Genomic DNA, 14,585 nt, shown 5'->3' with positions numbered 1-14,585 from the left:
GATCCCCTCAAGTTTTGTTTCTAATAATTGATTTTGGAAGAAACAAAATCAATACACCAGGTCTGTTCTGATCAGGGTCTGACATGAAGAAGGAGATGCAGCTAGGATGGAACAGGGTTAGCAGACACCTTGCACTTAGAGTTGCAGTCCATATGAAAGTCAGTCATTGCATTCATCTGCCCACCCAGCTTATTCCTGTCACTGAAAATTTGTAGAAACCATGACAACACAGTAGCAGTAAGTCTCCTAGCACCAGGCTGTAATACCAATCCTAAGTGGAAGGTAGAACATACAAGACAACCCTAGAGTTCGTGGCCACCACAGACTGCACGGGAGCTAGCAACAAACCATTTTGAAAAGCCACAATGTCAATGAGTTCTTAATGACATAAACGCACAAATATTACATGGGCACTTTGGAAAACTGATAGAGAAAGGACTCACTCTCCTAAAACTCAGTAAACACAAGGAAAAAATCAAACGTGTATCCTGCCTTTCTCAGGTAGACAGTATCCCTGGGTAGTCAACTAAAAGGTGAGAGAAAACACCTTTCTAAAGTAGTCGGGCTGATAAGCAAGAAGGAAGCAATTCAAATAGGACAGTACTATTCTGCAACCCCCAATGGATCAATAATCTTGGTGCTGAGCAGCAACAGCAGCTGGCATTTTAAGGAGCAATGTGCAAATACTAGATGCTAGGTACGTTACTAAGGCTGGTAGATATAAACAAACCAGCTTGCCAAGTAGATAAACCAATGGCACACTGAATCAGAAAGACCAGGCTGAGGAATGCTGAATTATGGGAGTATACAAAAGCAGATTTGGACCAAGGAGGGTAAAGTTAAGTTGCCTGGCTGCCTCAAGAGATAAACCAGATAGCAGGTGAAAGGGAGGAATAAAAGAGGAAGAAGAAAGAAACTAAAACTGAACAACTGAAAAACAGAGGCTGTCAAGATTGTACATCAGAGGTGCTCAACATCAGGATAACTTCACAGAATGTTGGGGTGCTGCTTCTAAAAAGTTGGTCAGCTAACTGTAGACCTAGATCTTAGTGAAGGGTCATTCACATGATAGTGGAATAGGTATTTTGGGGTTTGGGTTTTTTGTTTTTTTGCTTGTTTTTTTGTTGTTGTTGTTTTTGGGTTTTTTTGGTTTTTTTTTTTTTTTTTTTTTTTTTTTTTTTTTGGTGTATGTTCTAGTTGGCTGCAGCTATCAACCTGATAAAGCCTAGAGTCACCAGAGGGAATTCTAATCAAGGAACTGCCAGGTCAGGTTTGCCTGGTTGGTGATAGATGTGAAAGGCCCAGTCCGCTGTGAAGAGTACCATGCAAGATGCAGATATAAAAGAACAGTGTTACAACTGTAGTCAAGTGCCAGCATACACACAAAAGTCAGTTATTATGTCCATCAACCCAGGCAGTTTATCTCTGTGCCCTCTGTGCCTAGAAACAACAATAACACAGAAGCCAACGCCTGGGATATATAAGAAAGCTGGCTGAGCATAAGCTAGTGAGCAAACCAGTGTACAGCATCTGCTTTAGTTCCTGCCTCAGTTTCTGCCCCAACTTCCCTCAATATAGATTGCGACCAGGAGGTATATGCCTAATAAACCCTTTCCTCCCAAGCTGCTTTTGGTAATGCTGTTTATAATAGCAACAGAAAGGAAACTAATATAATGTAGCTTCTGTGTTGTTGCATTTTATATCACAAAAATGTTGGAAAAGGATCTGAAATAATCCTACTACTTATTTTTCACAAAAGGGAAATGACTGCTCCTCTAGAAGTAGCTACAAAACAAGGCCTTCTGTAGACAGTGACCCTTGCAGCCCTTCCTAGGGTGCTCCACATACCTGGTATCTTCACCGTGCCACTGGTGGAAGTGTCATCTGTGTAGGGATGGCTACTCTCTACCACCACAGGCTGGGAGGAAAGACGGCCACTCTGTGAATCTGTGGCCACATCTTCTAACTCTGTGACACAGAGCTCCAACAACATGTCTGCCACCTAGAAAAGAACAGAAAAATGAGCCAATGCAACCCCTGTGTCATCCAGGCCCTACCCATGCTGACCCTGCTCTGCACTTTTCTACAGAGCAAGAGTGGAAGAGAGAAGAACTTGGAGGAAAGAACAAAAACAAAACAAAAACCGCTACCACGTTAAGGAGGTGGGGAAGTGGTTCAATGGTAAGCAAGCATGTAGACCTAAGTTTAGATCACCAGCAGCCATGTAACGAGCCAGGTAGGGCAATGTATACCTGCATTCCCAGAGCCTAGGAAGCAAAGACAAGTGGGTCCTGTCTTCCCAGCCTATCAGTGAATTCCAAGTTGAGTGAGAGACAGTGTCTCAAAAAACAAAATGGGCCAGGCATGGTAGCGCACACCTTTAATCCTAGCACTTAGGAGGCAGAGGCAAGTGGATCTCTGTGTGTTCGAGGTCAGTCAGATTTACAAAGTGAGTCCAGGACAGCCAGGACTATAATAGAAACCCTGTCTCGAAAAATCAAAAAAACAAAACAAAAACAAAAGCAAACAAAAAATAAGATGGAAGAGTAATGGAGGAAGACACCTGACACTGACTTATGTTATCAACACATCCAAGTGTGTACACACACACACACACACACACACACACACACACACGGAAGGAACGAACAAACAAACGAATGAACAAAGGAACTGAGTTAAGAAACAAAGGTTTATTTTAGACTTGTTTTCTTTACCCATAAATCAAGGCACAGTAAAGGTACTGTGAGAATTAAAAAGACTATCCACATGAAATCATTTGGAAGGCACCTGACACAAAACACAATCTATGCTGACTCACAAATTGAAATAGCAGTGATGATAACAGTCTCTTCTACACCTGGACAAGATTACTTCTTGGTGAGAAGAGTCTGGCTAGAGGACAAAAATATTATGGGAAGGAACAGAAACTTGATAAAAATAACCAAGATTCTACAAGGCACCAGAAATCAAGTTGAACCAAAGGGCAGGAACCATGGAACATCAAATTACTCAGGACCATCAATGGCAGAGGAAGTATCTCAACATGGGCTCCAAACATGGTTGAGCCAGAGAGATAGTTCAGTTTACAAAAGTACTTGCCATGTAAGCCTGACAAACTGAGTTTGATACCTGGAGCCCATTGAAAAATGACTCTACAAATCATTCTCTGACCTCCTCACATGTAGATGGCATGCTACCTTTCCCACACTAATAATAAATAAAATTAAAAATTCAAGACATAAATACAAGCAATATTACCAGTCCCCAAATTTAACATTAAAAAATGCCAGTCTCAGTTTTCCAGAATTATTATTCTACTCTATTTCCCTCCTATTTAGTTTAATAAACAGTTACATTAATGGCAAAGTAATATCACTGCCACATAGGCACAATTATATAAGTTAATTCAAGAGTCTCAAATATTAGATAAGAACAGGACAGAACAATTTAAAGATAAATGGTGTGGTCGTGCATGCGTTTAATTCCAGCACTCAGGAGGCAGAGACAGCTAGATCTTTGTGAATCTGAGGTTAGCCTGGTATATACAACAATTTCCGGGCCAGCCAGAGCTGCCTTTGTAAGGCCCTGTCTTAAAAAAACAAAAACAAAAACAAAAAACAAACAAGGATGATTGCCCCATTATTTCTGTCTCTCCTGGAACCTGACTGACTCATCAAATAGTCAAAACCACTGTCTATGTGCAGGATCCACAAGTGACCTTCAGATCTCAGGGACTTCCTCTGCCCAGCCAACGGCCATCCCTATTAAGGAAAAGTCAGCAAATTTCTTGGGAGAGCTTCTTGCTTCTGACCCTTGAATGTTGGAATTACATATAGGCTCCACCATATCTGATTCACAATTTAAGTAATTTATGGTTAAATAAAATAATCTTCAGTTTTTAAGGTACAATGTCTACACTTCAAGTGACTCACAGCCACACGTGTCTGGTGGCCACAGTTTTAAATGCCTCATATAAAGAACTTCCCCACAGTGATAGAAAGTCTCACTGGACTCAGTGCTAACAAATATTGAAATATTAAAATGCTGTGACATTAGAGCATAAAGTCATTTCTGGCCTGGTGAGATGGCTCAGCAGATAAAGATGCTTGCTGTCAAACCTAACAACCTAAGTTCAATCCCTAGAACCCACATAATGGAAGGAATCAATCCTGCAGACTGCCATCTAATCTCCACATGTGCACCATGGTACACACATAATAAATGCATACAGATATACATACATGTTATAAAATATCTTTTTATAAAGAAGTCATTTCAATAAAACAAAAGTTTGAAAATAGACCCCAAAAATTTAAAAAAAAAAGAAAGAAAGAAAGAAAGAAAGAAAATAGACCCAAATGTATACAAGAATTTAAAATAAAAATAGTTTTCAAGTCACAGGATGAATTATTTCAAAAATATAGCTAGGGCAATTGATTTGCCTTATATGAAATAATAAAGCTAAACTACTCACTACTTTATTCTTTATATCAGGATAAAATCCAAATAACTAAAAGTGTAAACACTTCAGCATATTGTTTCCAAGTTACAAATGAAAAATTTTGGCAGATCTGTCTATCTGAAAATGAGAATTCCTACTTTGCAAACAATATCAGCCTAATATCTAAAAACAAACTAGAGGCAAAACTGCAAAGCATCAGAAGGACTTATTTAATATGAATAAAATACATAAGGCTGGCAACCAGTCAGGTTCTTGCCACCAAGCCTGATGACCTGCGTTCAATCCCTTTAACATACATGGTGGAAGGAGAAAGAAACCAATTGCTACGAAGTGTACACACACACACACACACACACACGCTCGCGCACACACACACAAAGAATAATGGATTTGTTTTTGAAGAACAAGAGCTACTGAGATGGTTCAATGGTTAAGAGCACTTGCTACTCTTGCAGAAAACCTACGTATAGTTCCTACCACTTACACCATGGCTTACAATCATCTGTAACTCCAATTCAAAGTGATCTAAAATCTTCTTCTGGTCTCCTTAAACACCATGTATGAACATGATATGCATTTATACACTCAGACATACACTCATACACATAAAAAATAAATAAATAGATCTTTTAAAAAAGACATACAAACCAGTCGTAGACTGGATAAAAGACATCACTGAGAATACTGTGCTACATTTTGTTTTAAAGGACCACTTCTAAACCTCTGTCCATGGAACAGTCCAGGATGAGATCATGTGTGAAGAACAGTGGTTGTTGCAGAGAAGAAGGCCCCACATAAAGTGCCTGCCCCATCACTTACCTGTGGGTAGGCAGTGCCCATGCCAGACAGCACAGCTGAAAGCACATCCCTGCCCCTGTCTCCAGCCCGACTGCACACTGACAGCTTGAGCAGGTCCACCACCACCCGGGTGTCATCAGCGATCAGCAGACTGGTGAACTCATCCAAGGACTGGGGCTCTGGGCCTGATGTTTTATTTTGGCTTTCAACATCCTAAATCAGTTGACAATCAAGAGATAAAAGTCACCAGTTTATCTGGGGCCCAAAGAACACATCAGGAATGTAGGATGATAAAAATCAGACTAAGACATGACTGACCCCAGCATCTCCACTGAGCCATTCTCACTGTGTCAGTTAAACCTATTTACTCACCTTTTGTCCTTTTAAGAAGAAAGTCTCTCCTTATTTGCTGGGAGTTGCTTCCTCAACATTACTGAGTCCTCCCACCTTGCCAAGGCCCTACCCTGCAAAGGTGTCTCATCTGGGTCAACTGTCCCCACCTGATTTTTAGCACATAAGAGTCTCTTATAGGTCAGACTTGGGCAATACTCATAAAAAGGAGAAAGGGACCCCAGATATCAAAGTTGAGGTAGCCCACAGCTTCTGAGCTCAGCCTAAAAAGTGTGTGGAGCATGGGCAGGCACTAGTCCCATGCATTCCCTAGGCAGAATCAGACTCTACAACAAAGAGTGAGAGCCAGAAGGCTTTCCACTCCTCTCTGCTTTAGTGACCTCAGTAAATAAGAACAACAGCAATGAAAGTGGGGAAACAGTCACACCTCTGAGTCCTGGGACCAGGAGTATGTGTAATTCATTAGAAATAATGATATTCCAGAATGATAGAAAAAGCAGTCTGGGGAGTATTTAACCATTAATACATAAAGCATCTTCAGTCTTAAGATACAAAAATAGAAGTCTATCTAACAGCATCTGATGGGGATCTTAAAAAAAAAAAAAAAAAAAAGAAAGTATGTCTGGATTGCTGAAAAACAAAGTACTAGCTACATACCTTTAAACATAAATTATACACCAACACTAGCAGAAAATTACCTTGCTATAATTCCTAACAAGAATGAGGATACAATATGGAAATGGCCTGTGCTGCACTGATAAATTTGAAGTAAGGAAATAATACCATCCTCCTTCTACCTGAAAGCAAAACCCATACTAGGAAATTGCCAGAAACAAAAACTGATTCTAGACTGAATGTATCATAACTTTCTTATTACACAGACCATGCTTCCTGTCAATAGTAACTATGGAAGAATCAAGGAATTCTATTATAAATACAAAGTGCATATTTGTCTTTAAATGGGTAAGCTAGCATGAGAGAGAATGAGCAAGGCAAGGTGACCAGGTGTGGTACCAAGTATGAGGCTGGGATGGCATCTATTGATGGGGTGCCTGGTGCAATAGAACCAAACCAAGTGAGGAAGTCCAGGCAGCATGGAAGCTGGGGTAGCTGCAGCACAGGCAGAGTGAACGTGTGTCCTTCATGGCAGACAGACTCTGACTTTGAGTACCAGTGCCTGGGCACAAAAAACATGCCTGAAAGTAAGTAGGTGGCAGCCAGCATGGAAAGCTGGTTACTTAGGTAACTACTACACTGTACATAGATAACACGATCTGGTTTTTCATGTATGTCACTTGGACCACCCCACCCGCTAATACACACACAATTTATTCTTTAATTCTGTCACAACAACAGTGATAAAGAAATACTCAAAGACTTTTGAGGGAAAACTTGGCTGTCAAACAATGACAGAAATAAATAGAACACGTAAATACAATAGAAACCCATGAACCTATAACAATATAACAAAAGAAGACAGACAGACAACATATCCTGGTAAAATGGTAGACTAGAAACTAGTGTGAGTGCATTTTTTTAAAGTTAAGATTAAAAAAAAAAAAAAAAAAAAAAAAATAAGACAACAACAACAACAAAAAGCATTCCTATAAGAGACAGAGCTAAAAAGAGAGAGAAACAAGCATTTGCAGGATTTCTCAGCAAACAAAGCAGGCACGTCAGCAATGCTCAGCTGCACAAGGCTGCTCGCATAAAGCCAGGCTGCTACAGCTTCCAAGAAAGTGCTTTTATCAGTGGCACTGCAAAGGCCAAAGAAGCCATCCAAGTGCAGCATGTGGCATACATACAGAGAGCAGCCGAGAAGGGAGTTGATGACATGGCTGCCTTGTTTGCAGAGAAACCCCACCAATGGTTCTGTTTTCTTTAGCTCTGTCTCTTATGGAATTTTGTTTTGTTTTGTTTCTTTGCTTTTTGAGACAGGGTTTTCTGTGTAGCCCTGGCTCTCTTAGAGCTTACTCTATATAAGCCAGGCTGGCCTCAAACTCAGAGATCCACCTGCCTCTGCCTCTGCCTCCCAAGTACTGAGATTAAAGGCATGTGCCAATATCACCTGGGTAAGAGTTAATTTTTAATCTTAATTTTTTAAAAATTTCATTCATACAGCTTCTAACCTACCATTTTACCAGGATGTTTTGTCTGTCTGCCTCTGTTATTTTGTTACAAAGAAACAAAAGTATGGCATGAAGCCTGAAATGGAGACCAGAAGAAATTTTCAAAGAAGGCAAGCAACACCATGCTCTTGCCATTGCCTGGGTGAGTTGCCCCATATTGTGAGAATGTGTTGCAGATATCCTGAGTGGTGGTTTGAATAGGTTTGGCCCCCAAAGACTCATGTGTTTGAATGCTTGGCCATAGGAGTGGGACTACTAGAGGTGTGACCTTGCTGAAGTAGATGTGTCACTGTGGAGGTGGGCGTTGAGATCTTATAAGCTCAAGTCTGCCTAGTGTGACACAGTCTCTTTCTGCGGCCTGCCAATTCAGATGTAGAACTCCCAGCTCCTTCTCCAGCTTCATGCCTGCCTGATTCCTCCCATGATGATAATGGACTAAACCTCTGAAACTGTAAGCCAGCCCCAATTAAATGCTTTCCTTTTTAAGAGTTGCCATGATCATGGTGTCTCTTCACATCAATAAAACACTAACTAAGACATCCTGGTGTGTGTACAATTAAGGTCATCACAGGAGAGTGGCCTTTGCATACTACCTCAGAGCCTCAGTCACAAAAAGGCCAGCATGTAAAAAAAAACAATACCACAAAACACCCAAGACAATGGTATAATTTTTGGGCAGGGGCCTTAGAATAGGGACGGAAGAAGGAGATTTCAGTCACGGGAACCCTTCTCATCTGGAGGGCACACACATACACTAACCATGCACACTGACACAAAGATACCCACACCTCGATGAGAGGACAGTGACTAAGGTTAGACGCCTTGTTTCATCTTACTGATCTTTAATTTTTACTACTCATTATTTACACCTTCATTCGGCTGTTGTGTTTTCACATTGTATCTTATTGTAAAGGGCTCTTATGACCTAGCCTTTCTCTCTCCACACCTTCTCTGTAACTTTCTCAACTACTTAAATCTCTAGCATTTTCCTCTCATTCTTACCTTACTCTTTTGCCACTAGTGCCACTGTCTCTGAGTTTTATGGGAGAGCTTCTGTTACTGATATACAGGGTATAGCATATTCTAGCTCTAAATATGACTCCTGAACTTTTGAGTACATTTAAAGCCACTTTATATTTCAATACATTTAAAGAAGAATGTCTCCTGACCTCTTTGGTTTTAGTCATGGTTTCTGCAATGATGCTGGCAGCTCCTGGGTCATCTGTCACTGGGATAAATGGCCGAGAGGAGGCTGAGGGAGCAGATGGTGTCACTGCAGAGGGGGTCACAGCATCCTCAGATGAGACGATCTAATGGGAGAATAAGTCAGAGGAAATGTTTAAGAAGCTAGGCAATCTGGCACATTGAAACCACTTGTAGAATTTTGGAATGATCCAGTGCTCATATCACCTATCAAGCCTGGTGAGCCAAAACAGCTCTGTAAAAACAGTAGGGCCCACAAACCAGACTACACTCAGCTCACAGCTCTCTAAAGAGTGTTTTCCCAAACAAGTTAACAAATTGTCTGACTTTCTTACTTTTAACATTTCAGAATTCTATTTAATGATTTTTTTAAAAGAATAAATCTATTTTCACCTCAACACTAAGAAATCTCTTTAAATAGAATATATTTTACCAAGTCAAGCTCAAAATCAAATAGCAGACACAAAAATTCAGTGACAGAATAAGTAGGATTTCCTAGACTGAAGAAGTGTCCCTTTCAAATTCTACACTGCCTTAAGGTTCCCTTTTACCTCTCTCTTTTCTTGCCATAGATTTGGACTCAGTCTGTCCTCGAGATCAGCAGCCAGCATGCTGTCCTCCACATTCATGGGGCTGGCCATTGCTGATGCATCTGAAGCAGGTGCTGAGGAGGAGAATGAGGGGCATTCCACCGGGGCAAGCATGCCAGCTGGCATCAGGGCTCCAACTACTGCATCTCTGTCAGAACAGAAGGCCAGGATTATGGTGAACCCCCCTTTCATCTAGGCACCATAAAAAGAAGGAGGTCAAGTGCTCACTAGAAGTATGTTTTCATTTTTATAGGCCATATTCAAATGAGTTTTAGAAAACCACTGTGTATTATTATAACCAGGTAGTCAACAGCTCTAAGCTAAAATGTATACCCTGATCTTATTTATAGATATAAGACACATAGCAGCATTTCAGTCTACAATAATTACATATATTAAACTGTGAGTTTATAGGAAGACTACTAACTAGAAAGGTCTCGGTGAGCTTAGTTTACATGCATACACTTCATATAACATTAATATAATGCATTTCTCAGAATCTAACCTCATTATTATACTAAATAGCACATACCTATTATTTGAGCCAACATAGCAGCTACAAGTGGAAGCCTATTTAATGTAAAACCTGAGCAGAGTAAGCGTCTAGTTCAGTCTAGGAAAACCTGATAGGCTCTTGGAATAGATAACTGATGTTTAATAAAACAATACAATAAGCAGCAGATTAACTGTCCCCTACACAACTGTTTTAGGTTTTGCTCTTGAGTTATCTGAGCACAACTATCAGATCCACACCCAGGACAAACTAACTGATAGGACACATTTAACTCAAGCTTTGCTCCCCAAAACACCATGTGGTAAAGTCCTGCTGCCCATTATCACCACTGGGAGGTGGTGGAACTTTTAAGAGATAGGGTCTAGAAGGAGTCCTTGGGTGAGGAGAGCATGTGACTGATGGAACTAGAACCTTCGATTGCTTCCTTATCTTTTTAATTTCTGACTGCGAGGTGAGCAGGTTTTGCTCTGCCTCTGGATCCCACCATGATGGTCGACCAGAGGCCCAAAGCTGAAAACTGACCAAAACAGGCTCCAACAGAACAGCAGCAAATGACTATATAAGACAGCAAAAACTACCTTATCAAGTGAACCAAAGAATAAGTCTTTTAAACATCACTGTAAATTAGCACCAATTCATTCTTCCTCTTTCCTACATACTGATGTAGAATTATAAATAAAAAATGAAAACATCTTTAAGCTTGATTTTTCTCAACACTCAATTGAGTTTTAATGTAAAGCACTAAGATCTATTAATCACCAGTGAGCATGTATGACTTGTAACACAAGATTCTCATAAACATGTGGCCAGTTAAAACATTCCAAAGCCATAGAGTTTATAGAATGACAGGACTTACACAGCAACACAGAAGCCTACCTGGCATACATGATCTGCAGTGCTGTAAGAATATGTGATAAGGCCTGCTGCTTGGCCAGGTTTCCTTCCAGTGACAGGAGGATCTTGGCAAGAGAAGGGCGATTAGCCTTACAGTTATTTGCACCACTTATCTTATTGCTGGAAGAAGAAGAATCAGCATCGGAAGGCACACCTAAAAGAGGGAAACAAACATTGAAGCTGTTTTTAAGATTCACCAATTGCTCTTTTTCTATATGATTTGACCATTTACGTTATTTTGAAAACAAATCACAATCTGTACTTAGCTTTTATGAAGTAGCACCTGCTCACAATGGCCACACTGAGAACCTTATGATACAAAATGCACTGGGAGTTCTCAAAAGTCTCTCTCCTTGGCAGCCAAAATCTCAGCCTGGAAGGACGAGGGGCTCATGAACTTCTACCTACCCTTGAGCTATTAGCAAACGATGGCTGCTGGGGAAAGGAAGTTAGTTTCATCAGAGAAGCTTGCCCTGGGAGGTCACCCATGCTCCAGCAGAGAGCTGTCCTAAACCCATGCACATATAGGCAGCACTAACCTGATTCAGTAAGTACTCAGAAAGAGGAGGAGAAATAAGACATGAGAAGATAGGAGAGAAACTGAAGGAGATGGAGTAGGGCGGGGTTTCATTATAGACAGTCATGGTTATTTTGTTTCTGTTTCTTTTTTTTTTTTTAAGCTCTGGCTAAACTCATTATATAGACCAGGCTGGCTTCAAACTCACGAAGATCTGCCTACCTCTGCCTCTCAGGTCCTAGGATTATAGGCATGTGCCACTATGCCTAGCCAACATGCATGAATATTAAATAAAACATTTTTTAAAGATCTGCATCAACTGAAGAGGCTTTCTAGATCTTTTTATGACCTACCTACTAATTGTAGTTTTAACCATAGAGTCTAAACTTTGCCATTGCCTTAGGGTTTCTATTGCTGTAATAACATATCACAACCAACACAAACTTGGGAAGGAAAGAGTTTATTTTGCTTATACTTCCAAAATATTGTCTATCATTAAAGAAAGGGTAGGAACTCAAGGCAAGAACCTGCAAGCAGGACCTGATGCAGAGCCCATGGAGGAACACTGCTTAATAGCTTGTTCCTCATGGCTTACTCAGCTGCTTCTTATACACCCCATGACCATCTGCACAGGGCTGACACCACCCGCAGAAAACTAGACCATCCTACATCAATCATTAATTAAGAAAATATCCTATACACTTGTCTACAGAAATCTGGTGGATGTATTTTTCTCAAGTAAGACTCTTTTCCAACTTACTCTAGTTATTGTCAAACTGAAGAAACTGTCCAATACAGTAATATAATGCTATATTTTATTAGAGTACATAAAAGCTGTAGTAAAAGTTCCTTAAATTTTCTTATGAGTAAGAATAAGAAGCATTCTTGCAGAATAACTTAACTACATTATACTAAAGAATATTTACTGACACATACCCAGAGTAAAATGCACTGGTATATGGCACCTAGCCAAAAATTACAAGGCAGGCAGAATGCAATAAAAGTTTAATAGTCTTGTCTCCATATCCTGGCACACAAGCCCCATGAAACTCCCTGCTCTACACGAGGCCACATTGATACCTAGAACCCCAGAAGACTCCCTGCTATACCAGAGGCCAGGTCAGTAACCAGAACCCCACAGGCCACACCAGTTCTCAGAACCCCAGAGCCAGTGCTATCACCCAAAACCCCAGAAATCACATAGGCCACCAAAACTCTAACAGAAGCACCCAGTGGACTCACCAATCAGCAGAACCACAGGCCACTCAGTATAGAAGACCAGAGAAGAAACAGAAACAAGGGAAAAATCATCTATCCAACATCAGAAATCAACACCTGAAACCTATAGTTACCTCAAACCCAGATGCCTGGAGGCCTGCTGAAGAACACAATCAACAACAGCCAGAGCAATTGCACCACCAGAGCAAAGGCCGATTGCAGCAAGCCCTAAATATTCTAACACAAAAAAAATCACAGGAAAAGGATCTTAAAATCAAATTTATGAAGACAATAGAGTTTCTTAAAGAGGAAATGAATAAATTCCTTAAAGAAATCCAGAAAAACACTTAGATACATATGGAAGAAATTAATAAATTCCTTAAAGAAAGCTAAGAAAGGAAAGAAAAAATAAACAAGCAGGTGCAGGAAATTAATAAAGCTGTACAAGAGTGGAAATTGAAAATAGAAAAAATAAAGAAAACACAAACTGAGGGAATCCAGGAGATGGAAATTCTAGGCAAGCAAACAGGAACTACAGATATAAGCATCACCAACAGGATACAAGAGATGGAAGAGACAATGTCAGGTGCAGAGTATATGATAGTAGACACTTATGCATCACTCAAGGAAAATGTTAAATCTAAAAAAATTCCTATTAATAGCGGGAGATTTCAATACCCTACTCTCACCAATAGACAGGTCATCAAGACAAAAACTAAACAGAGAAATAACAAACTAACAGATGTCATGAATCAAATGGACCTAACATATATACAGAACATTCACCTAAACATAAAAGGATATACCTTCTTCTCAGCACCTCATGGAACTTTCTCCAAAATTGACCACCACAGATAAAAGCGGGATTTCAACAACAACAGAAACAAAAGAAAACTCATAAAAACTAAACAAGTCTATACTCAATGAAAAATGGGTCAAGTTAAAAATAAAGGAAAAAATTAAAGACTTTCCTAGAACTCAATGAAAAGGAATGGACAACATACCCAAACTTATGGGACACACTGAAAGTAATGCTAAAAGGAAAGCTCATAGTACTAAGTGTCTTCATAAAGAAATTGGAGAGACTAACAGCCTACCTGAAAGCTCTAGAATACACGAAAAAGGCAAAGTACCCAAGAAGAGTAGATGGCAGGAAATAATCAAACTCAGGGCTGTAATCAATAAACAAACAAAGCAATGCAAAGCACCAATAAAACAAAGAGTTGGTTCTTTGAGAAAATCAACAAGATAAGACAAACCGTTAGTCAAACTAAAAGACAGAGAGAGAATATCCAAGTTAACAAAATCAGAAATTAAAAGAGGGATATAACAACAGACACCAAGGATATCTAAAGAATCATCAGGTCATATGTCAAAATTGGAAAATCTAAAGGAAATGGACAATTTTCTCAATAGACACCACTTACCAATACTAAACAAAGATCAGATAAACAACTTATATAGACCTATAGCCACTAAAGATATAGACGCAGTCATCAAAAGTCCCCCAATTAAAAAAGACTAAGGCCAGATAGTTTTAGTGCAGAGTTCTACCAGTTAGTAAAAGAAGAGCTAATACCAATACTCCTCAAGTTATTTACAAAACAGAAACAGAAGAAACACTTCCAAATTCATTTTCTGAGGCCACAATCACCCCAATGCCCAAACTTCAGAAAGATTCAACAAAGAAAATGACAGACCAACTTCTATCATGAACATAGACATAAAATTACTTGCAAACTGAGTCTAAGAACACATCAAATACGTCATCCACCATGATCAAGTAGGCTTCATCCCAAAATGCAGGGATGGCTCAACACATAAAAATCCACCAATATAATCTACCATATAAACAAAATGAAAGGGGAAAAAAGCACATCATCACCTCATTAGATGCTGAAAAAGC

General features: G+C 39.8%; 1 protein-coding gene across 1 annotated transcript in view; it reads right to left on the bottom strand.

Moving 5' to 3' along the window:
* Nucleotides 1-14,585, bottom strand: part of Herc2 (HECT and RLD domain containing E3 ubiquitin protein ligase 2) — a 178,624-nt gene that overhangs the window by 37,195 nt on the left and 126,844 nt on the right. Inside the window, exons 66-70 of the mRNA XM_051148642.1 lie at nt 10,927-11,098; nt 9,498-9,684; nt 8,913-9,053; nt 5,285-5,476; nt 1,849-2,002 (exon numbers count right to left, since the gene is read on the bottom strand). Of these exons, the coding sequence (XP_051004599.1) occupies nt 1,849-2,002; nt 5,285-5,476; nt 8,913-9,053; nt 9,498-9,684; nt 10,927-11,098 (846 nt within the window). The remainder of the gene's footprint in view (nt 1-1,848; nt 2,003-5,284; nt 5,477-8,912; nt 9,054-9,497; nt 9,685-10,926; nt 11,099-14,585) is intronic.

The sequence above is a fragment of the Acomys russatus genome, chromosome 7 (assembly GCF_903995435.1).
Source record: "Acomys russatus chromosome 7, mAcoRus1.1, whole genome shotgun sequence".
NCBI lineage: Eukaryota > Metazoa > Chordata > Mammalia > Rodentia > Muridae > Acomys > Acomys russatus.
The sequence above is the reverse complement of the archived record's forward strand: the minus strand, read 5'-3'. Positions and strand labels throughout refer to the sequence as shown.